The following is a 26,815-nucleotide window of genomic DNA, read 5'->3' as shown; positions in this document are numbered from 1 at the left end:
TGGGGAAAAGGAGCTGGTGAACGAGAGATAAAGTATCCAGTGAATGGGGATGGGGGAAAGCAGGGATGTACCCAAAAATGGACCAAAATGGACCAAATGTACCCCAAAAACGACCAAAGTCACCATTTTCGGCCCTATGTACCCCATTTCGGACCAAATGTACCCCAAACTGGACCTTTTAGCTTTATTGTAATGTTAAACTCCCATAGAGATTCCCCTAAAAATAATAAACTGGCTGTCCAATTTTGGGTACATTAATTATTTCGGAGAGATAAAACTGCTGCGGCAATCTGGTGATTAGAAATTCTGGTGATTAGAAATTCTGGTGATTAGAAATTCTGGTGATTGAGATGGGGGCGCGGGTGGGGGAGGAACGGGAGAGGCGCGGGTGAACGGCGGGAGCCAAGCTCTTTGTGTCCCGCTGGTGATTGAGAATGAAATTCTCAATCACCAGCGGGACACCCCCCTCTCTCACTATACAATTTGGGAAGAATATTAAAAAACATGACCTGCCATCAACGCTAGCATATCTAACGTAATCACTTATAAATGTGCCTCTGTGTAACATTTCCATAGAAAAAAATATTCAAAGAGACCTGGTTTCACAAGGAACATTCAATAAGTGAACACTAAGATGGAAAAAACTTATAATCCTTGTGTTATTCGAAGTATTAGCATGATCGCGAGGCTGGAGCTAAACCACAAAAGCTGGAAACGCGCGCTGGACGAATTCCGCACATTATAATAATACATTTCACTAACTTCCATTTCCCTTCTATAAAATTGATGTGGAGTTGGCGCCAGGATTTGGAAGTTACGTTATTGAAGTCGTACCCCAAGTTTCTTTAAAAATAATTTAAGGCATAGTTGTGATGGATCTGTTACATATGCTGTTGAAAGATGGAGAGTAACGGACATAGTGGAAATGGCGGCGCACAGGTATTGGCGCGAGACAAAGATTAACCCGAATGAATCCAAAATGAGATAAATCTTCACACACATTGTTAGTTTATGGTTGTTTCCTAGATTGAATGCATTTATATTTGTGTTTTTCAGCTGTCAAGGCGAATGGTCTTCCGGAAGTTATTAAACATCTGGGTCGTCTAGGAGGAAACTTTGACTGCTCAAGTCAGGTACGAAAATCTAGTCTTAAAACAATTTTACCCTGAGAGGCCTAGTAGATAGTAAGAGTATCGAACTTTCTATGTATGGAGGATATGCGAATGCAAAACCCTCATTTCTGGCGTTCCAGATCAGAAGCCAGAGAGTTTTGCTTGATGAGATTTATTTCGGAAATTGTCTCTGCTGATAATACAATTTGCAATGCGTACTTTTTAATAGCTCGGAGAAAATGCCATAAGCAACAAATTACTCTTAAGTATGACACTTGGTCCTTTTTTTAGTAACTCCTTTTTCACAGTTGATGCCCAAATATATTGAAATAGCGCCACTTGGGACCGATTTACTATCGTGCATTTAATCGCTCAAAGTTTTTAAAATTTGACTATAAAGCTTAGCGGAAATAATCGCTTTTAAAATGGAAACAAACGCAAATTGTTGCTAAAAAATGAGGAAATTTTGAATAGGAAAATGAAATTAACTGATATAAGTATTAGTTTAGTCTCTAGAGGTAATCTGTATGGAATTGAATTTTAGATCTAAACACGTTGTGTTGCACTTTCAATATCGTCCATTTTTTCGTTTATTATCCAATCAATTTCCTGATTTTGGTTTTGTTTATCCTTCTAAAAATTTGTCAGTGGCGAAAAAAGGTCGTAATTATTATTATGTTTATGCTGCCACTGACGATTTTGTTACTTCCATATCCTAATGGAAAATATATGCTGTATGGTATATTTCCCCTAAAACTGCGTTTCCACCTTGGCTGACTGAAATGGGGGGAAACATCTCATTCCCCAAATTACTTTAAATTGCGAAAACCAAGCGTGCAACCGCCCAACATAACTGTTCAGGACATATTCAAAGTACCTTCCCAACGGCACTATGCACATATCAACTTTAAAAATCAACACTCACAGGTTCATCCGTCACCCAATCACTTTCAACCAAGTCCCCATTGGTCCCCTCAGCATGCGTCGAACCTCCCTATAAATTCATACCAAGCATTCCGCAACCACAAAGTTACTGCTCAACCATTTCCCCGAATCTTGTACCATTGGGACACCAACAATACGCACTCCAATCTGCTACGTTCAATGCGGGGCAGCAAAGCACCCCTCAACATCATTGACGACCTTTGCCTCAAATAACCATTCCAGCACCAACTTTAGACCTGGCGGGTAACCTTCCTCCTCGCCTTTTACCTTTCCCAAACTGTCTACTTTTAAACGCTCGAAGCCTTCGTACACGTGAAAAGCGGGATAAACTATCACTTTTGGCAACTTTACAAAATTCCTCATTACTTTTAATTACTGAAACTTGGCGGGATCCCACCATTGACGATGCTGAGCTAATCATTCCGAACTATACTTTCACTCGCTGTGATCGTCGCAAGAATACTTTTGGTGGAGGCACTGCTATTTATGTCTCAACTGCCTACCATTCAGCTCCCATTTCGCCAGCCCTTCTAACTCAAAATTGTACAACCTATGCTACGCAACCTTACAACGGGATTGATTTCTCGATTATTGAACTTCACATTGAGACCACTTTTTATCTTATTGTCTGTATTTATCGCTCTTCCTCTTTTTCTAATAGACAAGAACTACTCCATCTGCTGAATCATATTGATGCTTATGCGGCAAAAAATAAACAATGTAATTTACTTGCGGGTGACCTAAATTATCCGGAAATCGATTGGATTTCTCCAGCCAACTTTGTGGCTAAATCAAAACACGATAATGATTTTCTCGCGACAGTTTCTCTGTATGGTCTCCACCAATTTGTCTCGGGAAATACGAGACTTTCTATCCAGCGGTACAGTACCCTGGATCTACTGTTTTCTACTGACAAGCTGCTGGTCTTTGATGCGCGTTGTTTGCCACCCCTGGGTACGAGCGATCATTGCATAGTCTCTTTCAACATACGACTTCCTATTTCACTCATGTTGGGTCCAGCGGATAGAATTGATTACATGAATTCTGATTATTCAAGTCTGCAAAATTATCTATCGCATATAAATTGGAGTCTACTTTTGAATGCTGGACTATTTTCAAGAACGAGTTACTCTGAATCCTCCAACTACCTTTCTACTAAAACATCTGGACGTAAAAAATTTCCTAATAATGAGTTGCGACTTGCCAAACGTTCGAAAGAACAAACATGGAGAGCTTTCCGAAAACATCGGAGCCTAAACTCACCTAATCTTGAGGTACTTCACGAACAATACAAAAGAGCTCGGAACCATTAAACGCACCTCTCTCGAAAATCGCGCCAACAACAGGAAACCAACGTTGTTACTAACGTCAAAGCAAATCCTAAAGTCTTTTTTCAGTTCGTAAATTCAAATCGCAAATAAAAATGTGGGGTTAGGAGTCTTCGTGTTCATGGGAAAACTGTCACTGACGACACTGACATTGCAAATTGTCTAAATGGTTACTTTTCTTCAGTCTTCACTCCGTTTCATCATACCACCATCCCCCCTCAGAGTCCAAGTGCGAAGCCTGTCTTGGTAGATAATTTACAAGTTAACCAGCAAGATGTAAAAAAAACTAAGGGGTCTTTCCTCGACGAAAGCTCCTTCCCCGGACAATTTGCACCCTAATCTTTTGAAGAAAACTGCTTGTCAGATATCTTAGCCACTCACTTACATTTTCAACTTAAGCCTGGCCACCGGGGTGGTACCAGAGTGTTGGAAAACTGCTAATGTCACCCCTATACCGAAAAAGGGCGATCCAACTCTTCCCGAAAATTATAGTCCTATTAGTTTAACCAGCCAAGTGGTTAAGGTCTTAGAATCCCTAATAAGGGATGCCATCCTCAAACAGCTACTCGCCTCTTCATTTTTCTCACCTAACCAACATGGCTTCCTTCCGTCACGATCGTGCACCACCAACCTACTACAGGCCACAAATATCTGGACTTCCGCTCTTGACCTTGGTCACCTTGTAGATGTGGTTTACCTGGACAATAAAAAAGCATTTTACCAAGTGCCACACCACACTCTTTATGAACGACTGCTATATCTGGAGCCGTATTACGGTGGATAACTGCCTTCCTTTCCAACCGCACCCAGCGAGTTGTGATGCGTGGATCTAGCTCTTCTCCCTGTTCCGTCACAAGCGGCGTGCCTCAGGGATCTGTGTTGGCTCCTCTGCTGTTTGTGATCTATATTAATGATCTGCCGTCTTCAGTTACGAACTCTTTTCCCAGTCTTTTCGCTGATGACACGAAACTAATCAAGACTTTCCTCTCCAACACCTCTTCTGCTGAACTCCAACACGACCTTAACGAAGGTGAAACCTGGGCTGCCAGCTCTGGTCTCTCATTCAATACCCTAAAGTCAAACGTGCTGCATCTTGTTAGAACAAACCGTCAAGAACGTACTACCTCCAAGGACAGACAATTCCGGCTGCCAAATGTGTGCGTGATCTAGGCGTCCAGGTGGATGACAAACAGTCCTTCTCCGAACATTGTCGGGTTGTAGCGAAGAAAATTAGCATGTTCACCGGCCTTGTAAGAAGAATTTTTCATTTTAAAACTCCTCAGGTCATCAGGACCATTTTCAACGCCTTCATCCACCCGTTGATAGACTTTGCTTCCCCGATTTGGTGTCCCTATTTAAAAAGGTATTTGAGCCTAATCAACAAGTCAATAAACAAACTGACCAAACTAGTACCCGCCTTACGTGACCAATCCGCCGCCTTCAGACGACACTTTTTACGCATACCCACTCTTGAGGATCGCCATGGGGAAACTGACTTAGGAGAGGTGTACTCCATATTATCTGGACGAAGTGTACACCGATAATCGGATTTTATCACGCGACAAACCTCAACAATAAATAGAGGGCACGATCGTAAACTCTTTGTGCCTCGTGTAAATACATCTTATCGAAAACATCATTTCTCTAATAGAACACTATCCAACTGGAATCACCTGCCTCAAAAAACTGTGTCTTTAAAATCAAAAAAATATATTTCTGAATCATTTACGTCTACCCTCTGAGCGCTTATAAGCAGCCACTGGCGGCTTTGGTGCAGTCATTAAGAAGAAGAAGAACATCTGATATGTTACCTACAGACTTAGCGTAGCCACCCGGAGCCGTTGTTCCATTTCGTGCTTTCAAACTGCAGACCCGCATGGCGAATTTTCCCTGTTAGTCACAGCACTTCGATCTCAGTTCCATCTATTGCCATTTTAGAGGGCCAATGAACCGAACTGATTGATATTTAAAGGGGAGGGGCATACATCTCATTCATATTCCTAAATATAACGATGCCGTAATCACGTTCTTATTTTGATTAAAGGCTGATAGTGTTTCCATAAAATAAAACCAAAATCATAATAAAAATAATAAAATGTTTTACAGCGCGTCACGATCTTAAGCCTTTTAGTACTTTATTGCCACGCGCATTTCGCACGTGGACTTCAAATTCCAAAATCTTCATCGAGTCGAGCATGCGCTCTCTAACTTCAATAACTATACACTCTTTATAGAAACGTTTGCTGGGCGCCGCCATTATCGTACAGGTTACCGACGAGCAAGCGCTCTACCGCAGAAATTTCATCCCCCCAAAACCGGTTTTTTCATCACCCTCCCCGTAGAGTGTAAGGTAATGGCGGTTGATTGGGGAGGCGCGTTTAAGAGTCTATAGCTAGTGACGTTGAAAAAACATCTACGCCTGATCTCCCGTATTTGATAGAAATACCTATTCTGTGAATTTCTGTGGACCTCTCAATCTCCCCAAGTACAAATAAATTCATTCTTGCTGTTCATTGAAGATTTGATTTACGTTCCCAGAAAGAAATTTAGTTGGCGATAGATGCGGGAGCCGCACCAGAAGACATCGTGTTCTCGGCGCCGCATAAATTCCCGAGTCACATAAAGAGCGCCGACAAGCTGGGAGTGAAAATGATGGTTTTCGATTGCGAGGAAGAACTCGTGAAGATGTCAAAGTATTGTGTTGGAAAACCAAAGTGAGTATTGTAATGTCAAAACGAGCCCTTTTTCGTGCGGCTGCATGGAGAGTTTGACCACTAAACCAACAAATTTATGCAGATTTACTTTACAGAGGAAAGACAAGTTAAATATAATAACTATATTGCGAAAGATTGTGGTTGAAAGTATAAATGACAAAAACGTTTTAAAGGTTTTTTTTAACTAGCCTTAAAGATTAAGTAAGCTTGGATTTTTTAAATACACGAAGTCTTAGCAAGTACTATACATTTCCAATTAACTTGTTGGACTGTCTGTCTCGCTATAGGTGTGCACATCTTACCTTAGAGCGCTCACACTTTGAACAATAATGTGCGAAAAAGCAAATAATGTCCACTCTTAGAACCTCAGGTCCTCGGAGCCCGGCAGATTTGTTCCACGAATAAATAAACTAAACTTGGCCAATTAGAAACTATCATAATCTGTAGTGGTATGGTTTGGAAAAGCACGTGCCTATGTAAGACTATTTTATTTTAAAGATCGTGTGACTTGGAGTAAGTTAACTATTTTTGTTACGCGTGTCAATATATTTTCTTGGAGCATTACTCTTAGTGCAGTTCGTTTCTTAGTATATAAAACTTCAATTTTATTGACTGGCTAATTTGAATTGTATTGGTGGATCACTTCATACACCGAAACAATTATACGATTAACTCAACTAAATGGAGCACGATCCAAGAACTACTTACCAAGCTAGTCTTGTACAAATAAAAACATTATAAGAGCTAACATCTATTTTTTAATTCTAGATTTAAGGTAGCCAGGACATTTTGTAAAAAATGTTTAAGAAAGAAGTATTTTTCAGATGCATTGTCCGCCTCTCGGCTTCACTTGTGTCCAGCAATTACACCAATTTCGGCTCTAAATTTGGCTGCTCCGAAAGAGAAGCTCTGCGTCTTGTCGCTGTTTGCTCCAGCCTGGGACTCGATTTGCACGGCATCAGGTACACGACCACGAGAAATGCGTCCAATGTGATGACGTTATTTGATCCCAAAATTTTAAAATACGCGAAAAGGTAGAAAAGTCCATAATAAAAAGGGAACAAAAAAAAAGCTGAACCCTAACAATTTCAAATAGGTGTTCGAGAATAAAACAGCTAAAAATGGTATTAAAATAGCCAGAATTTCCAGCGGTAGACCGGTTTCGCCCTATTTGGAGCTCATGTAATCTGGCGTGCGACTTATTAAAGCGAAGCGAGCCCTGAACATAATTTTTTTTAAACGCATTGCTAGCAACGGAAAACCAAATAGAGAATGAATTGTATTAATGAATGCATTAGTGTCCTTAAGTGGTTTTCTTACATCCCAAAATTTTAAGCTGTGTGGTTTGATTTGGAACCTCACCCTAGATTTAAAAAACGCAAAAGGGACCATAAATATCAAAGAGGACAAATATGAATGTTTCAATTTTTTCCATAATTTGTTTTTGAGAGATTTTAAAAGCGCATTCAAAAAGACAGCGTACTTAACGAATCCCCCAGATAGGTCCGAAGAAAGTGAAGTGAGGAAGACGCGAAATAATTTCGCGTAGAAGAGTCGTTTTCCGTAAATGGAAGTTATCAAAACTAAGCCACGATTGGCCTAGAGAGGATCAAATGTTTCTTCCCTTACGCCACTGAACAATTATTGTTGTTATAAGTAAGGAAATTTCAAATAGCTCATTTAATTTAATAGTTTCCACGTGGGCCATTGCACCAAATCGCCAGAGCCTTTCAGAGCGGCCATTCAGAGTTCCAGGAAGGTATTCGACGAGGCCAGAAGACTAGGACATTCCATGGAGGTCTTGGACATTGGAGGAGGATTCCCGGGACCCGACGGCTCCGAGGATTTGTTTATCCAGGTCAGTAAATCTTCGAATCTCACCGCTTCCAATAGCTAGCCGTTAAAGGGAATAGAACCTCAGGTATTTGGTGTGGAACACCAACGTTTGCAGCTCCGGCCGCTCTTGCCTTTGGCTTTCAAAATGTTTTGCGCCACTGTACAGGTAAATTGGAAAAATTGAAGGGGTGTTCCATTAAGATCGCTTTGCTGGTTACATTCCGTTAAAGATCTATTGCGAATTGAAATTTCTGATATATTGCTCTTGTCATTTGGCACCAACTTATGGTGTCAGAGTTATCTTATCAAGAGCACTCTTCAATTGCTTTTATAACCAAATTGAAACAGTAGCACACCCTCAGAGCAAAAAACAGCGCAATTAGGTTCTCCCCTATTTACTTTTGGTTCAACCTAAATCAAGAAAACGTATTTTCCCCCGCATGGTTGGCAGTTTATTCACGTGAGTCTCATAGCTTTTGTAGAGCGTCCATACACCTTTATTACCTAACAGAAGGCATCGTTAAAACGTCCACTATTCCCTAGAGCCATTTTTAGAGGAATATGAAAATTAGCCATGATCTTATTTACGGGGATATTTTACCGAGGCAAAATGTATCTAATCATAAAGTGATCAAGGCATATTTCGAATTCTCGCCGAAAAGCCTATAGACGAGCGAAATTTATTATCGTGTGGGGGTGAATGCCCTTAAATGGAGAGTTTTGTAAATTGGGGCATCGTATCGTGGGGCAAGGAACATCATGTCAAATTATCATCTCACACTCAGACAAATCTACTCTCCGAAATAATCTAGGAGTTTTCCCCAAGTTCAAGCAGCGAGTTGTTGAGTAGAATCTTCTTAGAACGAATTATGTTTTCACTACTAAGACAAAAAGAACGCGACGTTATTAATAATTTTCTTTTTATTTCGTGCCCTCCTATATGGGTCGGGCAAGAAATATTGCGCTTACTTAATAGTGGTACAAGTAGATGGTTAGCTAGTAGTGCGCGTAAAGGCGGGAGAGAACCCTTCGACATAGTAGAGATCTACAGGTAACCTATCTGAAAGCGAAATGGCGGAGAAAACTGGAAATCAGTCACCTCGTAGTGGTCGAAAAGGTGCGCTTACTGCTCCAAATCCTGATGAGCAGTAAAGGTTAAGCTATAAAAAAATTCTGCGGAAAAAACGGAGTAAGATAAAATGCTAATAATAATGTTAGCTGGTAGTGGTCGTAAAGGCTCGAGGAAGGTGAATTTTCTGTTTGAAATCGTAGAGAGTCCGACTAAGTAACCTCTCTGAATGAAAAGGTGAGGAGAAAAATGGGAAACAGTTACCTAGTAATGGTGACAAAGTCGCACTTCCTACTCTTCCACTGAACGAGAGAGATGAGAGAGCTTTAGTGCCTGCTGCCGTCGGAAGGGGAAAATTGGGAAATGGTCTTCCCTCTTTTCGTAAAATGTTCAGCCTTATGGCTTATACAATGAGATGTGTACACAACACTGCAAAAGCGTGTTTAAAGGCCTGGTGTAGCACTATCTTATCGAAGTCGTGTATGGTCAGAAGTAATAATAAGTGTGACACTTTCTTATCGAAGTCGTGTCTGGCCAGAAGTAATATTTCAGTCAAATTTAAGGTTTATTACCAATTCATGATTTTCTGCTAACCGCTTAAATGGAATACGGGTACGAAATAATATTATCGCCTTCTTGGCGAACTTGTTTCGTTTTAGCTGACTGAAGGTATCCGCACCGCGCTGAGCGAGACCTATCCTTCGAACGTGAAAGTGATCGGAGAACCTGGCCTGTTCCTAGTGGGGAACATGATTTCCTTTTATACCAAAATCATTGGAGTGCGGCAAAAATCCGTGAAGTGTCAAGGTAGGATTTTGAGTAATGTACTTGGAGCATGGATATTAAACTTTCGAGGTTTTCAAAAGTCCTAATGACACATGAGATAGGCTACATGTAGCTTTATTTTATAAACTTACGTTAAACATGGATTAAACACTAAAGGATGTTCCACGGGTGAAAAAACACACAAATTCTCGGTTACGTCGCCACCTAGCGGCGCGAGTCCGAAAAACCAGAAATTTATTTTTCTATCCAGGGGCAAACCAACCAACGTGCTTTGTTTTCAGTAGAATCGAAAAAATGGCAGATAAATTCTAAAAATCACGGTATAAAATTTCCAAAAAATAACAGATGGCGCTACAAACTCATATCTGGTGCCCTTGGATAGAAGAAAAACAAAAAATAACACCTAGCCAACGAGGAATTTGCCTTAGGAAGCTATCCCGTGGAACATCCTTTAGTGTTTAATCCATGCGTTAAAAATGTATATTTCAAAATGTAGCCATATTATAAATAGCATGTTTACAGAACCAATGAGATATTGGTCAAACATTCATACTTTTAAAGTAATAATAATAATATTCAGAAAGGTTAATACTCAAGGCGCCATGTTAGGCATAAGTCAAGCTAGAGACTTTTAATGCCCTTAAATCAGGTGACTGGGTTAAAATGCGTAGGAAGGTGGTGGCGAGCTCTTCATGCTAGGCGAGCCAACACTTCCGTATACTTACTATTACCATGAACCTGAACACGTTTTTATGGAATGGGGAAACCGAAAACCTCGCCGGAAAACCATTACGACCAGACAAGAGAGAGTTTGACAAATCAACTTTGAGGTCCTAGTTAGTTTAGTTAACAGTATTATTATCCAAATTCGCAAGTTTAAATATGCTTATCGTATATTTTCATGGTTTTCATAATTGGACACCAAAAATGTAATTAAAAATGTGAAACTGGTAATCATCAAAAGGGCAACCGACGATGAGGCACTTTGAAATTTTAAGATTTCAAATTTAAATACTATAATGCAATGGCTGTCGGTTTAATTTTTTGCGAAAAGAAAGAGCCCAGACTGAGATGAACCGAAAAATCATCTGCTACCATGCGATACTATAATATTTTTATTGTGACTTTCGACATTTAGATTAGAATCTGATAAATCTGTTGGCAAAACCGTAAATATGGAAAATTACTATCCCTTTAAGTTTATGCTATTTAATATAAAAAAATTGAGTTTCGATTCCTTCAAATTGTTTTTTATTTTGTTTAAAACCATTTCGTTAATCGTTTCAGATGTGTTTCTGAACTGTAGCATGACTTCATTCTTGTTCGAATTTCACGAACCAGAGATAAACGTCATCAAGGTTAGTGTGCCAGACATATTTTCATAATATATTGGTAATCAATCAGTAGTCTACAATTCTGGGTTGAGCATTTCGGATTTAAGGTTGCCCTTTTTGGAAAATTTTACAACCCGGAATGAGGTTGTTAAAGTCTTCCGGGATTGGAAAGAACGCGATGGGTAGCTTTTTAAACTAAAGAACCACAATCGAAATACTAAAAAGAGATTGCCCTTGGTCGACCTCTGCTGTCTTCTCCGTATCCCCAAATACTACTGGTCCCGTTCAAGGATTATCCAATTTTAGTCTAAAATGACGTTTGAACCCGATTACGTTTTGCTTTGGCCAACTGGTTGAAGCTACTCCTGGAGGTAATATGTAGTACCTCTCTACTTTGGCTAGCTCGCAGTTTCCATTCTTAACTCATGAACCTCGAAAATCTTACTAATTTGACACGGTAAAGCCATGTTTTGCCTCTTTGAAGTCGGTTTAAAAGATTATTTACTCCTTTAAAGTCAAGGAGCGCTTTCAGTTCAACTATCTCTAGTCGTGGTGATCAGAAATCAATTGCATCGACACCAATTTACCCGTTACTAACGCTCGCGTTTTTTAGCTATAGCTGTGAGGCCCCTCAGACTATTGGGTCATGCTCGACAATGACTTCCTCAAGACTATCCTCAACGGAGAGTGAAATGAAGAGTCTAATTTTACTCAACACCCTATCTTCCCGATAATTTTAGGAACATTTCCCAATGCTCTTACGTCTCCACTGCGGATTTATGTCCAGGCAAATTTCTCACCACACGAGAGAGGGCAAGAGACAGTTTTATTTACGTTATATACATTTCTACGCCAGTCAGAAGACGTGGGTCTTTAAGAAACAATGAGATACCACGCCGATTTGATTTACTCTTAAGGGTAGGAGCTGATGCTCGAGTTTGGTGACCAATGGAAAAAAGCATAAAATTCGACACAAAATAGTCATTATCCCTAAGAATAAATAAATAAATTCTGGGATATACATATTAACCAATATATCATATTTTTTACAGGATAAAGATGAAATAGTGGAAGATTGGCAACCAATGCTGAAGAAGACGGTCGTTTGGGGTCCGACGTGCGACCCACGCGATTGGTTGCCCGATCTGATGCTACCGGAACTGAAAGAAGGAGACAAAATGGAAATCACCAACGCCGGAGCTTACACCATCAACAGATTAACTCCGGAATTTGCCGGATTGCCGAATCCAAGATTGTACTTCGTAAACGGATTCACCGACGTCGTGGACAATGACAAATTTAATTTTTAGTCTTGTTTTGCATCAACCTAGGGCGTATAATCTTGGCTTTTTATTCATAACTAACACAATTGGACACTTTAGAATGCCCCATTTTCATTTCAAGGCCGTATTAATATAAAATATTTTTAAAATATTGAAGTTATTGCAATTATTTCCAATTAATGCACCTGGTGACTTCGAATAAGAATATAATGTATGCATTTATTGTTTGAATTTTTTTCTTAAATTTAATATTATTTCATTTAATTAAAATGGTCAGTCATAATTGTTCATTATTATATTTATAATTATAAGTACTAACATCAGAAGTGACAAGAAAGAAAATCAAAATTAAAACACTGATTACAATCATAAGTTAATATGCAGATAAAAATAAAACCATACAAATATAACCTTTTTATAGCAATTATAAATTATAAATAATTATCATAATAAAATATGCAAAAACAACGGAATAGTTACACCATATAGAAAAACTCTTTTACTTTTGCACGTATAATAGCAAATGCAGATCAACGGTTGAACCATGAATAACTGTTCAAGCCGGGATGGGTCAAGAATGCTCAGCGATTATGGCACCCTTAAGCCCCATGCGCAAGTCCAGCCCGGAACATACGTATATGATATTATATTACAAGAACATTTCTTGGGAACATATTTTACTCAAAGGTTTTGACGAAATTAAAGTCATTAGAAAACTAAAATTTATCTGTAGAGAGGAAAGAGAACGCCCTCTGTAGAATCTGTGCTGTGACTGACTTCAAGTAAATCTTTCTGTATGTTCAGTATAGGAAGCGTCGTACGTTTTGCAACTATCTTATTGACTCATCACAGCGAAGCTAGTTAATGCAAGCCAACAAGCAATTTTTCCTTTTCGTGAAAAATTTATAACAAACATACATATCGTTTCAAGACGTTCTATTGATTTTCTTCCTGAAATTAATCAATCTACAAAAACATTTATTATATTATTTCTGCTTTTAATCTAAAGAGACAAAGTAAATATTGTAAAAGGAATTAATCTATGTTGCATTACAAATAACCAAATGATTTCATCAAATGCTGTCTGTGTAAACTCGAATCGGCGGTTGGCTCAAATCGAAAAGCAGTTAAAAAAACCTTAAATTAAAGATTTTGAAGTTTATTATTCTCAGGGTTGGATTAACCATAAAGCAAAATAAGCCCCGCTTAGGACATCAATACAAATGCTATTCCTATATATATATATATATATATATATATATATATATATATATATATATATATATATATATATATATTTATGAATAAAAAAATAAATGTGGGAATTTAAATAAGATATATTCTTTAATTGTTCAAGCATTGTATATTTCAGGCTGTGATTACTCAGAATAGTAAAATAGATAATTGACCTATTTGAATTTTAATGGTTACATTTTTCTATAATGTTATTTCCCGGCGCACTGAACCACTCACTTCATTTGGTTTTGACCCAAAGGGTTTGTTATGCATTATTGGAACTTTTGGCATTTCAATTTGCGATCCGTAAAGAAGTATTTAGTTTTTCGTAAAAGGTGTTACTTCGTACCTGTTCTTCAGAAAAAGGTATCACTCGTTCATGTTTTAAAACTTTTCCTGTTTTGTTTGCCCTAAATATAATTAATAAGAAAATTGACCATATATCTTTGCCGTATGAGAAACATTGTTTCATGAATCATGAGAATTGATCAGATGATTTAGAACTCTTGTAGAAAGTAGATCTGCAAACCTGAAATTAACCTAAAAATAAAGTTTAGTCAGAGAAGGGGAAATAACCATTTGCGTTAGCTATTACAGGTATTATTCCTCAAGGAGTCAAGCTACAGAATGCCAAATAGCGTTGTCAGAAAAATGATGATATGGAAAAAGATTTGAGTGGAAATTATTGAACATGGTAACACCTTTACAGCAAGTTTGAACGTGATATCTGGACTCTATCGAACTATGTTTAATGTTCTGGGTCAATGCTCATCAAAATTAATCTTGGGGTATTAAAAACATGTTATTTCCAATCGATCGATGTGTCATTCACCCTTCTAAACATTGGTTGGGAGAGTTGGGGCCATGGTGCGAAAAAATGGATTAACAAAAGTGGGTCCACTCTACCTTTGTCGTATTTTTAACCCCCTCTCCCACTCCCTCTTTTTACCTCGCGACAAGCTCTCATTAAACATTATATCGTACTGACACACTTTTAGGTCATATGTCGCTTTTGTTACGATTAAAGGTTCCAATCACCAAAATACATCGGCAGAGAGGGTGGGGAAATTACATTTAAATACCCTAAAATTATTTTAATATATTTCGATACCAGGAGTGATTCCCTAATGACAATACTTAACGAGTAAATCGGACCAATTGGTCTTCAAGGAAATGGTAGACCTTTTCACGGTTTTTACACAATCCCTAGGGATTTGTGTATTAGTTTCCCGTATTGTGTCCGCCGCCGGTGTTCGCACGATTTCTCGTGGTACGTTAGAGGTACAAAGACACATTATACGTCAATCGATTGGAAATTTCAAGCCCTCATTGTTAACATTTGTGAGATTGGGGCCCCGGAAGTTGGCAATTTGCCCATTTTAGTGATTTTGGGCGATTTTCTATCACAATACTCATTGGGGCCCTCATGGTCCCCTAACTTGTGGCCTTTGATTTCTCATTGACCACTGAGGCGACAAATATGAACTATACGTCCATGAATGGGATATGAAAAACTCTTTCAGGCGTGATACCCGTTTGGGCCCTCGGGGGTCTGTAATTTGGAGCCCTTGATTTCTCGGCAACCGCTGAGTTCACAAATATAAACCAATATATCGATTGCTATACACATTGGGGCCCTAATTTGGTCAAACTATTCGAGATTTTAAATATTCGATAGACGCCATGTACGTGCCTAAAGAAAAATATGTCCTAAAAAAAGATATTTGTTCAATGTATGAAATTCAATGCTCTTACATAGGAATAAAGTATTTAAGCAATAAAAATTAATACATACGAAAATAATTTAATTGATAAGCACGATTGTGTTACTTTTACACACAGGATTTGCTTTAAGCACAAACGAATTAGACTCACGAAATTATTGTAATATCTTTAATTTATTTAATCGAGTTCTGCTGGGCTGTGGCATTGTTGCCAAGCCTTCAGAATGTGTTACCTGCGGAAGGGTCAGAACTAAAAACAAAAGCTCATACACTTAGCTTGAACAAAAACAAAAGAGAAGTCGTGTGAAGTTTAAATGCGACAATATTTATTCTAAAGCAGTTACTATTTTTTATTAGTAGAAACGTTTAACTGAACTAGGGTAGTCCGTTACGTCAGAAAATCCGTTGACAAAGTACAATTTTGGAATGGGAAATCCGGAAAACTCCGGGGTTAATCGATTGATCGTGTAAGCTCCAGCGTTGGTGATTTCCATTTTGTCTCCCTCTTTCAGTTCCGGTAGCATCAGATCGGTCAACCTGTCATGTGGGTCGCACGTCGGACCCCAAACGACTGTCTTCTTCAGCATTGGTTGCCAATCTTCCATTATTTCATCTTTATCCTTAAAAGTTAAATGATAAGATCATCTAAAAGGCATAAATCCGTACTCAGTGTGAATTTTAGAGGACATGGAGACACGAGGACATTGGAAAATTTCCTAAAATTATGAGACAGACAATTGCTGTCGAGTATTAGGGTTTTCCATTTACTGTTCAGGAGCCCTCGAGATCAACATTTCCTGTTTAATTTGCGTGTTTGATTTACTCCGATCAATTTCCATGTTTTTCATTTACATGTACCTATTTCAAACGCTTAGAGATTTTATCCCCGAAAATAATTGTTTCGCGTGTTCCAACGTGTTCGGTCTGCTCAGACGAAATTCTTGGCGTGTTCCATTTCAGTTTTGGAATAAAGCACTCGAATTTTAGGTACATATTATGTTTCTTTCTCAAATGGCGTGATCTCGAGAGGGTAAATGGAAAACGTAAGTTTTATTAAATATGCCACACTAACCTTGATAACGTTTATTTCGGGTCCGTAGTGATCGAACAATGGTTTAGGAGCGCCACTAAAAATGCCACAGTTCAGAAACACATCTGAAACGATTAACGAAACAGTTTTAAACCAAATCAAGCAAAGCAATTTGAAGGCATCGAAAATCAAAATGAATTGGAATATTTTTATAAAATAAAAAGTTTATTCGTTTGATACACTTGAAGAGAATATCAACGCAGGTACTTGGTCTTCAAAATCAATCATTCATATTTCTGCCACTCGCTTGCTTTTTTGAAGGATTGTAAACACTAGAACAAGGGTGACCAAAAAGGCGTTCTTTTAAATTTTAAACTAATATACGAATATTATTTCAGCCTACTTTAATCGAGAAGTTGGGAAAAACTAATTTTCTACATGATGGATAGTCGATGAAAATTAATTGCACAAATGATCAAAGCTCGTTCACATGTAATCTCGAAAATGTTCTGCAGCGATTCAGTAGCGTTTGGAAAACGTTTTGTCACACATTCTATTTCCAGTACACTTTGCAAAATGATGTCAAACACGAGTTTACAAAGCCCTAAGCAGATGATTTTCCGTTTTAAAAACAAAGCGTTTCCTTAGCAGACAAAAATCAAGCAGCAAAGTGAACCTCACGCGTTGGGCCCTAGATGGATCTATTTTATTTAAAAGGCTAATTCAAAATAGATACATCCATCTATTTGGTGGGTGGTTACGTGGTACGCGAAAGCCAACGTTATGACGTAACGAATCGCTGCCGAACTGCCCAGTGAGGTGGTGCAGCCGAAGCGATCTGGAACGCTTGCACACAGAACGGTCAACGTTCGCAGGTGTGAATGCGGCTTTAGCATAGATTAATACTCAGTTTTCATAAATTTCCCAAATTGATATTGCAACCGAGATTGCTTTGCATTTCCTACTTATTAACGCGTTTAGCTTTAGACCTTAGCAAGCAACTCATTTTAAATTGGCATTTTTTAAAATAATTGAACAATTTTTTGATCTCGACATCTTAATGCCTAATTTATTTTAACGAAAAATAATTTTTTTGAAAACATAGAAAGAAAGTTTATTTATGTTTTTAACTAAAATATGTAATGGGTGTTACTATAATTCTACTATACTGAGCGATTCAAAACGTGTGCCAATAAGCAACTACCAATAATCGCATCGCCATCTACAGGTATTCAATTTTTTTACAGAAAAGAAAGCATCCGACATCATAGGTCACTGAGGCATGACGTCAAATACTTTTTTGCGTTAGTGTCAAATTCCAACCTTGATTCTTGAGGGTTCTTTTCCGCACACCAATCACTTTGGCGTAAATGGAAATCATGTTGCACACTAAGAACAGTCCAGGTTCTCCTATCACTCTTACGTTTGACGGATACGTCTCTCTCAGTGTGGTACGGATAGTTTCGGCCATCTAGAACAAAAACAAAATGTTTTGAAACGCTTAACGTGTCCCCTTTTAGTTAAGACAATTTAACTAAACAAGGCGTTATTGACTCGAATGGCACCTCAAATGATATTTGAAGTTGGCTCGCAAACAATGTTTTTTTGGCAAAATTCAAAAGTAAATAGGGAAAGCTCATTGGCTGAGCACTTGTTTTATGATCCATTGTAGATGTTATACCTTTAAACGCTCTGGGAAACACAAAATATTATAATTTTGCTCGTTTACAGGTAAGAATTTAGGGTCGGTTTTGATAACTATAAATTAATCAATCATTGTACTTAATAATTAGATAAATATTGTAGCAATAGTTATGAGTAACTGTAGAGCGTCATTGAATAAGGATTTGGAAATTTTGTTTTGCCTTACAATAGCCCCGAAAAAAGCGAACTACATTCATTAGCTATCAAAATTATGGCATTCTCAATTTCTCATGCGACCAATCTGTTAAGAAACAGAGCCGCTAAGTGGCGAATAAAAACTTGACCTTATTTGGGAAAAAAGAGATAACTCAATTTTTCTGATACGTTCTGGTAAATAACTTGTAAAAATAAAGATGGGCGATGGAAGCGGGAGTACTAGTTAACCCTCGAAAAGCTCGTCGCGGCTGTCAATAGAAATCCAAGTCTGTACAATAGGTTGAAGCTAATTGAGCTTCTTTTAACTATTTTATGCTTTTCTCGGGTTCAATTTTGATATAACTATAAAAGAACGATCTCAATAGAAAAACTTGGCAAATGATAAGAAGATTATATACGAAATTCAGATTCCTAATGGATCTCTAATGGTTAGCTATTGGAAATGGTCATGGTCTATGGGTTTCTGACCTGAATGAACAAATCCTCGGAGCCCTCGGGTCCCGGGAATCCTCCTCCAATGTCCAAGACCTCCATGGAATGTCCTAGTCTTCTGGCCTCGTCGAATACCTTCCTGGAACTCTGAATGGCCGCTCTGAAAGGCTCTGGCGATTTGGTGCAATGGCCCACGTGGAAACTATTAAATTAAATGAGCTATTTGAAATTTCCTTACTTTTAACATCAAAATTTGTTCAGTTTCGTATGGGAAGAAACATTTGATCTTCTCTAGGCCAATCGTGACTAAGTTTTGATAACTTTCACTAATGGAAAACGACTCTACTACGCGAAATAATTTCTTCCTCAGTTCACTTTCTTCAGACTTATTTGGGGGATTAGTTTATTACGCTGTCTTTTGGAATGTGCTTTTAAAATCTCTTAAAAACGAAACATGTAAAAATTTGAAACATTCATATTTGTCCTCTTTGATATTTGTGGTGCCTTTTGCGTTTTTTAAATCTAGGGTGAGGTTCCAAAGCAAAACACACAGCTTAAAATTTTGGGATGTACGAAAACCACCTTTGGACACTAATGCATTCATTAATACAATTAATTCTCTAACAATATCCCAATATTTGGTTTTCCGTTGCTAGCAATGCGTTTTAAAAATTTTAATTTTTAGGGTTAGCTCCTGTTTTCGTTTTAGTAAGTCGCACGCCAGCGGCCTGTGCGGTACTGACGAGTTCCAATAAGGGCGAAACTGGGCTACCGCTGGAAATGATGGCTATTTTAATTTATTTTTATCGGTCTTATTATCAAAGATCTATTGATCCGAATATTTCGTAACTTTTTTCATAACTTAAAATTTATTAGGGTTCAGCATTTTTTGCACTCTTTTCCTCATGGACTTTTCTACCTTTTAGCGTTTTTTTTTAAATTTTGGGTACAAATAACGTGTTCAATTTGAACTCATTTCTCGTGGTCATGTACCTGATGCCGTGCAAATCGAGTCCCAGGCTGGAGCAAACAGCGACGAGACGCAGAGCTTCTCTTTCGGAGCATCCAAATTTGGAACCTAAATTGGGATAATTGCTGGATACAACTGGTGCCAACAGGCGGACAATGCATCTAAAAAAATACAAAATTTATGAGAGTAAAATTCTTTACAAACTTTTCCTGCTAGTTATAATAAGTAGAAAAGATTTCATAATGCTGCTTCAGTATTTATAGGGCGAAAACTACGGTTGTTTTCGAAAAGTAGATTTTCTATTTACGTTTTGTAAGAACGAAAATAAAATGTACATTTTAAGCCTTTCTCTTTTCTGATAGTAGTTAGCGCTTTGGTCTCTGCGCACGCGTGAACCTTATTGCTGAAGTGAAGTATTTAGGCGTGTGCTACCAGGAAGAACAGTAACGTTAGTAAACCGAAAGTATATTTCTTTAGAAAATCTAATATATATTAAATAGAATAATAACCTTGGTTTTCCAACACAATACTTTGACATCTTCACGAGTTCTTCCTCGCAATCGAAAACCATCATTTTCACTCCCAGCTTGTCGGCGCCTGTTATGTGACTCGGGAATTTTTGGGGGGCCGAGAACAAGATGTCTTTTGGTGAGGCTCCCACATTAATTGCCAACTCAATTTCTTTCTGTGAAGGAAATGAATGAATAAAGTGGATGGAGTAAAAGAAATAGGTCAAAATGGTGTGATTAATTTGGAAAATTTGCAGAGCCCGTCTGCACTAAAAACTGATCGAGGTTAACGGTAAAAGTTAGTGTAGGGAGCTTTTGGCTTGCTACCACCCACCCTCCTACGATTGTAACCGGGCCCCTATTTAAAGGCTTTATAAGTCGCTAGATGACTTGGGCTTAAGTTGGTGCCTAGATGATAATGATTACGATTATTACTTTTTCAATTAATCACTGAAATGGGAAGTTTCGAAGCGCAAAAAATTCTAGAATGAGTCCGAGTGGCTTATTCTGTAGCCTCCAAATGTCGCCCGGGTAATTCGTGACCAATTCAGATGTCGTTTTGAGATGGTGTGGAGAGTGACGTTTACACTCTTTTTTAAGATATTTTAATGGGAGTCTCTATGTATCATTTTAAATTTTTTTACCCCTTGCTCTATATCGTCAAATAGTTATTACTACGCGAAAAATCGTCTTCAGAATAGATTGTCGTACCTGACTGGAGCAGTCAAAGTTCCCTCCGAGACAGCGTAAGTGCTTAATGACTTCCGCGTGTCCATTTGCCTTGACAGCTGGAAGACACAAATACAAATACATTCATTCTAGGAATCAAACCTTAAAGACCGTACAACGTTACTTCCATTATCAAAAACTTATTTTCCTCATAAGGATAAAAGGGTTTGTTTCTTTTTCGACAATGATATCACAGTGATTTTGTAGCAAGTGAAGTACATGTTCGAGACACTCGTTAAAATGTGTTATATTTGATTACATCATTTCCATTTATTTCCCACAATTTTTCCGTCATTTCTGCTGATTTTTCCTTACTACCCACGTTTTCTACACCTGATTACATTGCTGTTGCTACTAGCTAGGATGCTCGCAAAAGGGGTCAAATATTTGGCGTCCCCACCTATTTCGGCGCTGCTTAATGGTTTGTTATCAAAAGTACACCTTGGAAATTCTATTTTTTACAAAACAGATATCAATTTAGAAATAAATCGGAGTAATTTTGACTTTTTACCATAACAGCATTCTACGTCCGGCAAATACTGTTTCCACAATTTGAAACGATCGGTCAGCTTCTGAAGATCAACGAGGCAGAATGGTTCGTCATTACTCTGCACGTCATAAAGGCACTGTGAAAATATAGTTATTGTACGACTCCACATTGTAAAGCGAAACGGAGATATAACAAAGTTAATAACCAAACGTTCTCGTAAAAATGAAATTCCTAAGGAATAATATTACGTAACGTAAAGTAACTGAAATGCATTAACTTACATCATGCATATAATTATTCGAATTTAATGTGACGATTGTGTAAACGATGGAAAAAAACAGTGTTTCCAGCTTTAAGAGTAAATTTCGGTTTTGGTAGAAATAAAAATTTGTAGGGAAAAGTGGAAACTTCTACTACGAACTCTTAGATCTTATTTTAAGAATATGTATTAAAGAACAAGGATCTCCTGATTACTCTGTCTCACTAGCTGCCACGCCTGTTGTTCAAGGTGATAGGTCAAATGTCAGACTACGCATGAAGATTGCCCCTTTAGATACATTTCTGATTTGTTATCACTTATTATTTTTATATAGTTATCTTTCTGGAAACTATGTAAAAATCGAGGAGGTAGTAGCGACCATATTAGTCGATTTCACATGAACTGAGACAAATTCATATTTAGCACAGCAAATAGTTTAATTTATTCGAATACTATTTCGGCTTGAAATCATAATGAAAACTAGTTGTTTCTATAGCTCGTACAAACTAATTAGAAAATTTAGCTTAGGATAGGCTACTCAGTAACATTTCGAATTTTAGCGTCTCGTTTTATATAATACCGCTACTGCGAAAATATAATCGACGACGGTCTTTACCTACAAAAACTGTTCAACCCCTCAAACCGGACTCTTCATGCTCTTTCCAGTGTACATGGTGGTTTTTGCCTTATTAAATTTCCTTTTCACCAAAAAGAACCATAAGATTTTGTGTAGGTACAAATACATTTCTCACACCCACCCAATCAAATTGGGGAGTTCAATGTCCCCTGGTACCAACAAGCTCCGCCGCCACAGTGCATACGCGCAACCTATCAAGGTCTTTTTTTAAGTTAGTTTCAAAAGTTATACTTTTGCAGCTAAGTAGAACCTGAGCACACGGTCAAAAACTAAATGCGGCAGCTTGGTGAAGATTTTTTATAATTTTTTCACCAATTATTATTTGTTTAAAGGATTTGAATTTATAAGCCGTCTTATTTATTAAAATTACATTACTTGGATCGCTTCAAGACGTTGGTCGTCAAATCGATCATTCCTGGTTGCCATTTTTCAAACGGAAGTTGCACCTTGAAAGGAAGAGAAACACTTCAACCAACTTAGCTCTTATATTACTTTGGATAAAACGGAAACCAGTCGATTTACAGGAAGATAGCGTACAAAAGCCGAATGCTTCAGAGTTAAGTTAAATTTTAACGGCTTCCAGGAAGGATTTTAAGATTTCTAACACAACACCGCTAGACGTTGTGTATATATAAGACATTTAAGAGTAGTTAGAAAATAGAGCGCGTGTTTGTACTATTTGAGATAGCTTTCTTTTTGGGATTGATAATGATAATCGGAGCGGAAAATCTGGGGAGCGTCAGTTTCTTCATTTTGCTGTCTCGTGACTGATTAAAATCAATTCTCAAAATAGTCATAGATATAGATTGGGGGCACTAGAAAACGTTTAAGAATCATTGCATTCATTTTAAGTTCAACTTCGTAAATTCCATTGTTCAAATTGCTTACAGATTATGTACGGGTTGCGTAATGACCTCCTGGAAGCCCTGCTTAACCACCGTGAGAACACAAACTAATGTTGCTAGAAGCTATGCTACCCGCAAGGCTATACTTAGAAGATAACACCTCAATTGTGAAGGGCAGGTGAACAAAACAGGAGCATTCAACTTGGCCTCGCAATGAGAACAGAAGTCCCGATTTCAAGGTCAAATATTTGGAGATGTACAGTTTTAATATTCAATTTATTTATTTTATTATTAGTAATTATCATTATAATTATTGAATTTGTTTTAAATTTCAATACCACAATAGTGCGAGCGTGGGTTGTGGAATTAAACTTTTTCATTGCAACAACTAAAGTAGCCAGAAGGGACCATGACCCAAGCAAAAATATTTTTTAATCAAATCAGACTAAATTTCCAAAAGTGTTTAGATTTCAAGGTGAAAATCGCTAAATATCTAAATTGGGCAAATTCCCTACTTTGTAAAGCCAATCACCAAAATTAATGTTGAAATATCAAATATCAGTAATGTCCTAGAGATTGAAGTATTGTTATTTTAGCCATAACGGTTAAAGAATTATGTAGAGTACGGCGGCTCCACTGCAAGTAGTACAGTCCCGGACCAGCGACACATAACTACAGGACTAGCAATGCAAGCTTATACAACTTCGCTTGCAAACGGTCGCGGCAAAAATTCTCGCGACGTGCAGCGCCACCCCGTGCAGTTCTCGTAGTTAAAAATCAGTATGAGATGGCAGCTAGGAGCAACAAACACAACACCCCACACAAGGAGAACGCAGGCGTTACCCGTCAAACACGTACATTTTCTTGTGTATATTTTTCATTGGTTAGACGCTTTAGCGCCTGCTGCCATCGGAAGGGAAAAAATCGGAAATTTTCTTCCCCCTTTCCGTAAAACGTTCAGCGTAAAGGTTCGTTCAATGAAATTTGTACACAACACTGTGTTAGCGTGTTTTAAGGCTAGATGCGTGTGTTTGTTGCTCCCAGATGCCAGCCTCTAAGGAGGGCGAGATTAGGCTTTAAAAACGTAAATATTACATGAAATCTTACATATTATTTGGTAACTATTGATTAATAAAGTAATATAATGTTATTTTGTTTTGTAACAGATATTATTTAAAATATAATTCAATAAATTATTTGTGAATCTATTGAGAAACTAGAAGATACATTAAATACTCCATGTTATCATTGTTATGGTGAATCAAAGAGTCCACTTAAATTTTTAACTTCAACAGGCTATACATTAGAGTATTTGAAACTAAAAGATTATTATTATTATTATTATTAGTGAAAGGGGTGAAGGGCTAAGGGCCCATTCGCGCACTTCGACCAGAGGTCCATTGTGCAACCCCGACCCTTAAGACTTAAAAAGCCCGATATCCGACACAAAACGGAGAATCCTTTTGGCCGGCATATTATAGAAATCAGAAACTTCCAGCTGATGCATACCAAGATGCTCGAATCTTTGGGCCGTGTAGCAATCGCACCTACAAAGCACATGAGAGGCGGTTTCCTCCTCAACCTGACAAGCCCTACAGATTGGATCATCGTTGATTCCAATCAGGTAAAGGTGTCTGTTATGGAGACAGTGACCTGTAAGTAGGCCAACGACCAGCCTTATACTAGATTTGGAGAGCGAGAGCAGCTCCTTAGCTCTCTGCCTAGAGGGGCCAGAGATAAACTCTTTAGCCTGCCTTTGGCCATCCATCTCAAGCCAAAGCTTGAGTTGACGGTCCGTCATGGACTTAGAGATAAGGCCGCGAACTATGCCAGAGGGGATAGGAACGGCAGGTTCGGGACCAAAGAACCCAGCCTCTGCCCCCTTCTTGGCCAGGACATCAGCCTTCTCATTACCATAGTACCCCCGATGGCCAGGAACCCAATAGAGTTGAACTTTATTGTTGGTACCTAGCTCCGAGAGTAGATTTAAACAGCTGAACACCAGTTTTGAAGAAACCTGAAACTGGTTGAGAGCCTTGAGGGCTGCCTGACTATCCGAGTAAATTTGGATAACCTTGCCATGAAGCTTCTTTTTGAGACAAAAGTCAACACAGAAGCAGATAGCGGCAATTTCCGCCTGAAAAACGCTAGCATAAACACCAAGGGTTTCAAAGAAACCGAGATTGCTAGTAAGACAATACATACCCGAACCAGATCCAGAGTGGGTCTTAGACCCATCGGTAAACCAGACGATTTCTCCTCTGGCCCCGAGGGTACTGTGGCTGGCCCACTCCGTACGGCTTGGATAATAAGTATTGAACGACTTACTAAAATGCAGCTTCGTAGCCATCATATCAGAACCCATTAGTTAGACAGGTAACTGACATGAAATGTCCCGATAGATCTTGGTGTGGCTATTAACCCAAATATTCGCCTTCCACCAACCATTCTGGTTGAGCCTTTAGGCTCCCATGGCAGCAGCTTCTTCTATAAAAAGATGAAGAGGAAACTAAAAGATACTGTAAAAGAAGTTATATTGACCGTGATAATTGCGGGAAAAAGTAAATTTTCCCTGGAAACAGGCTTCATTTTTCCAAACCACTCTCTCCAAAGAAAAAGCCCGCGACGTTATAGGACTAATTAGTAAGAAATTCAGAGTATCTTTCAATGTTTTTAATTCCAAAATGGTAAGATCAATATTTTAGCGGTTGCTTTTCTCAGAAGGTTGTAACTTGCTAATAGTAATTACTCGTTGACTGAACAGTAACTAAATAAATTTCATTAACAAATGTTACGTGGTTGTGTAAAAACTTTCAAATGATTACCTGACAACTTTCATAAACTGATCATCAACGGAAACATCTTGTGTCGAATGGTTATAATTTCCAGTGTTGCTTGTTATGTCACAGTCATTTTACGTTCTAAATGTAACTCTTTCAAAACATTTCCAATAGAAATGTTAAGAGTACTCGTGGTTTGAATATGAATTTTAAATTAAAAATGTCATAACAAAGGTTACATGGTTGCGAAAAACCTTAAAAGGTTTACCTAGAAACTTTTATATACTGATATATCATCTACGGAAACATCTCGTATCGAAAGGTTTCTGAGTTAAAATCATTTTCGTTGTTCACATTTGAGTCCGGATTATGCAGCTCTTTTGTAAGGTCTCCGCGATTACCTGAATGAACTATCTAAAAGGAAACAATTATTTTAGATGGCAAAATGTTATAAAAAGAATAACATACAGTACTTAAATTTTTATTCGAGCTGTAATTTGTTTCCAGAGTAAGCTTCACGTAGGGGTTTGGATAACGATAAAATTTGTTGTTTTTACAATAACCGTAATAGCACCTTTTCGGTCCCATGATAAGAACTGTTAACAACCCACGAACGTTATTTGTCGATGCCCGGACCAAAGTTTTGAACATTTCCAGTGCCGTATTGCCGCCTAGGCCAACCTAGGCCGTGGCCTAGGGGCCCATCCTTGGTAGGGGACCTCCAGTGACCGAAATTACTGTATTCGAAGGCATATATTTATAAAATCAATCGTAATTTATATTTGAGAAATTCCTGGGTAGAAAATGGCGGAGTGGTTAGCACTTTCGCCTCGCAGCAAGAGGAGCCGGGTTCGATCCCAACTTGTGGCACTGGGTGAAAACTCGGAACAACTCCTTCTACGTAGAG

At 38.2% G+C, this 26,815-nt stretch overlaps 2 protein-coding genes across 2 annotated transcripts; one reads left to right on the top strand and one right to left on the bottom strand.

Annotated features, from left to right (window-relative positions):
• The first annotated feature begins 1,064 nt into the window (after window positions 1-1,064).
• LOC149946398 (ornithine decarboxylase 2-like) lies at window positions 1,065-12,434 on the top strand. The gene is made up of 7 exons (XM_090170727.1): window positions 1,065-1,133; window positions 5,924-6,099; window positions 6,924-7,061; window positions 7,792-7,957; window positions 9,664-9,811; window positions 11,078-11,148; window positions 12,177-12,434. The coding sequence occupies exons 2-7, from the start codon at window positions 6,035-6,037 to the stop codon at window positions 12,432-12,434; spliced, it is 846 nt and encodes a 281-aa protein (XP_090026853.1). The 5' UTR covers window positions 1,065-1,133; window positions 5,924-6,034.
• A 3,286-nt stretch (window positions 12,435-15,720) lies between these two features.
• On the bottom strand, window positions 15,721-22,770 carry LOC149946397 (ornithine decarboxylase 2-like). Its single transcript, XM_090170726.1, has 9 exons — window positions 22,659-22,770; window positions 21,409-21,523; window positions 20,880-20,956; window positions 20,190-20,344; window positions 19,683-19,820; window positions 18,726-18,891; window positions 17,721-17,868; window positions 16,440-16,522; window positions 15,721-15,987 (listed from the first exon to the last, which is right to left on the bottom strand). The coding sequence occupies exons 1-9, from the start codon at window positions 22,707-22,709 to the stop codon at window positions 15,721-15,723; spliced, it is 1,200 nt and encodes a 399-aa protein (XP_090026852.1). The 5' UTR covers window positions 22,710-22,770.
• Window positions 22,771-26,815: the final 4,045 nt, after the last annotated feature.

The sequence above is a fragment of the Leiobunum rupestre genome, chromosome 4 (genome assembly GCF_980474605.1).
Source record: "Leiobunum rupestre chromosome 4, qqLeiRupe1.1.hap1, whole genome shotgun sequence".
NCBI lineage: Eukaryota > Metazoa > Arthropoda > Arachnida > Opiliones > Sclerosomatidae > Leiobunum > Leiobunum rupestre.
The sequence above is the reverse complement of the archived record's forward strand: the minus strand, read 5'-3'. Positions and strand labels throughout refer to the sequence as shown.

Bases quoted from the DNA above. Each gene is read 5' to 3' on its own strand.
- LOC149946397 (XM_090170726.1), bottom strand. From the start codon at position 22,709: ATGGCAACCAGGAATGATCGATTTGACGACCAACGTCTTGAAGCGATC. The intron at 21,524-22,658 runs GTAATGTAATTT...ATATTTTCACAG, and splicing joins AACGTCTTGAAGCGATCCAA to TGCCTTTATGACGTGCAGAG. The intron at 16,523-17,720 runs GTTGGAATTTGA...TAATCGTTTCAG, and splicing joins AAGAACCCTCAAGAATCAAG to ATGTGTTTCTGAACTGTGGC.
- LOC149946398 (XM_090170727.1), top strand. From the start codon at position 6,035: ATGATGGTTTTCGATTGCGAGGAAGAACTCGTGAAGATGTCAAAGTAT. The intron at 7,062-7,791 runs GTACACGACCAC...TTAATTTAATAG, and splicing joins CTCGATTTGCACGGCATCAG to TTTCCACGTGGGCCATTGCA. The intron at 11,149-12,176 runs GTTAGTGTGCCA...TATTTTTTACAG, and splicing joins CAGAGATAAACGTCATCAAG to GATAAAGATGAAATAGTGGA.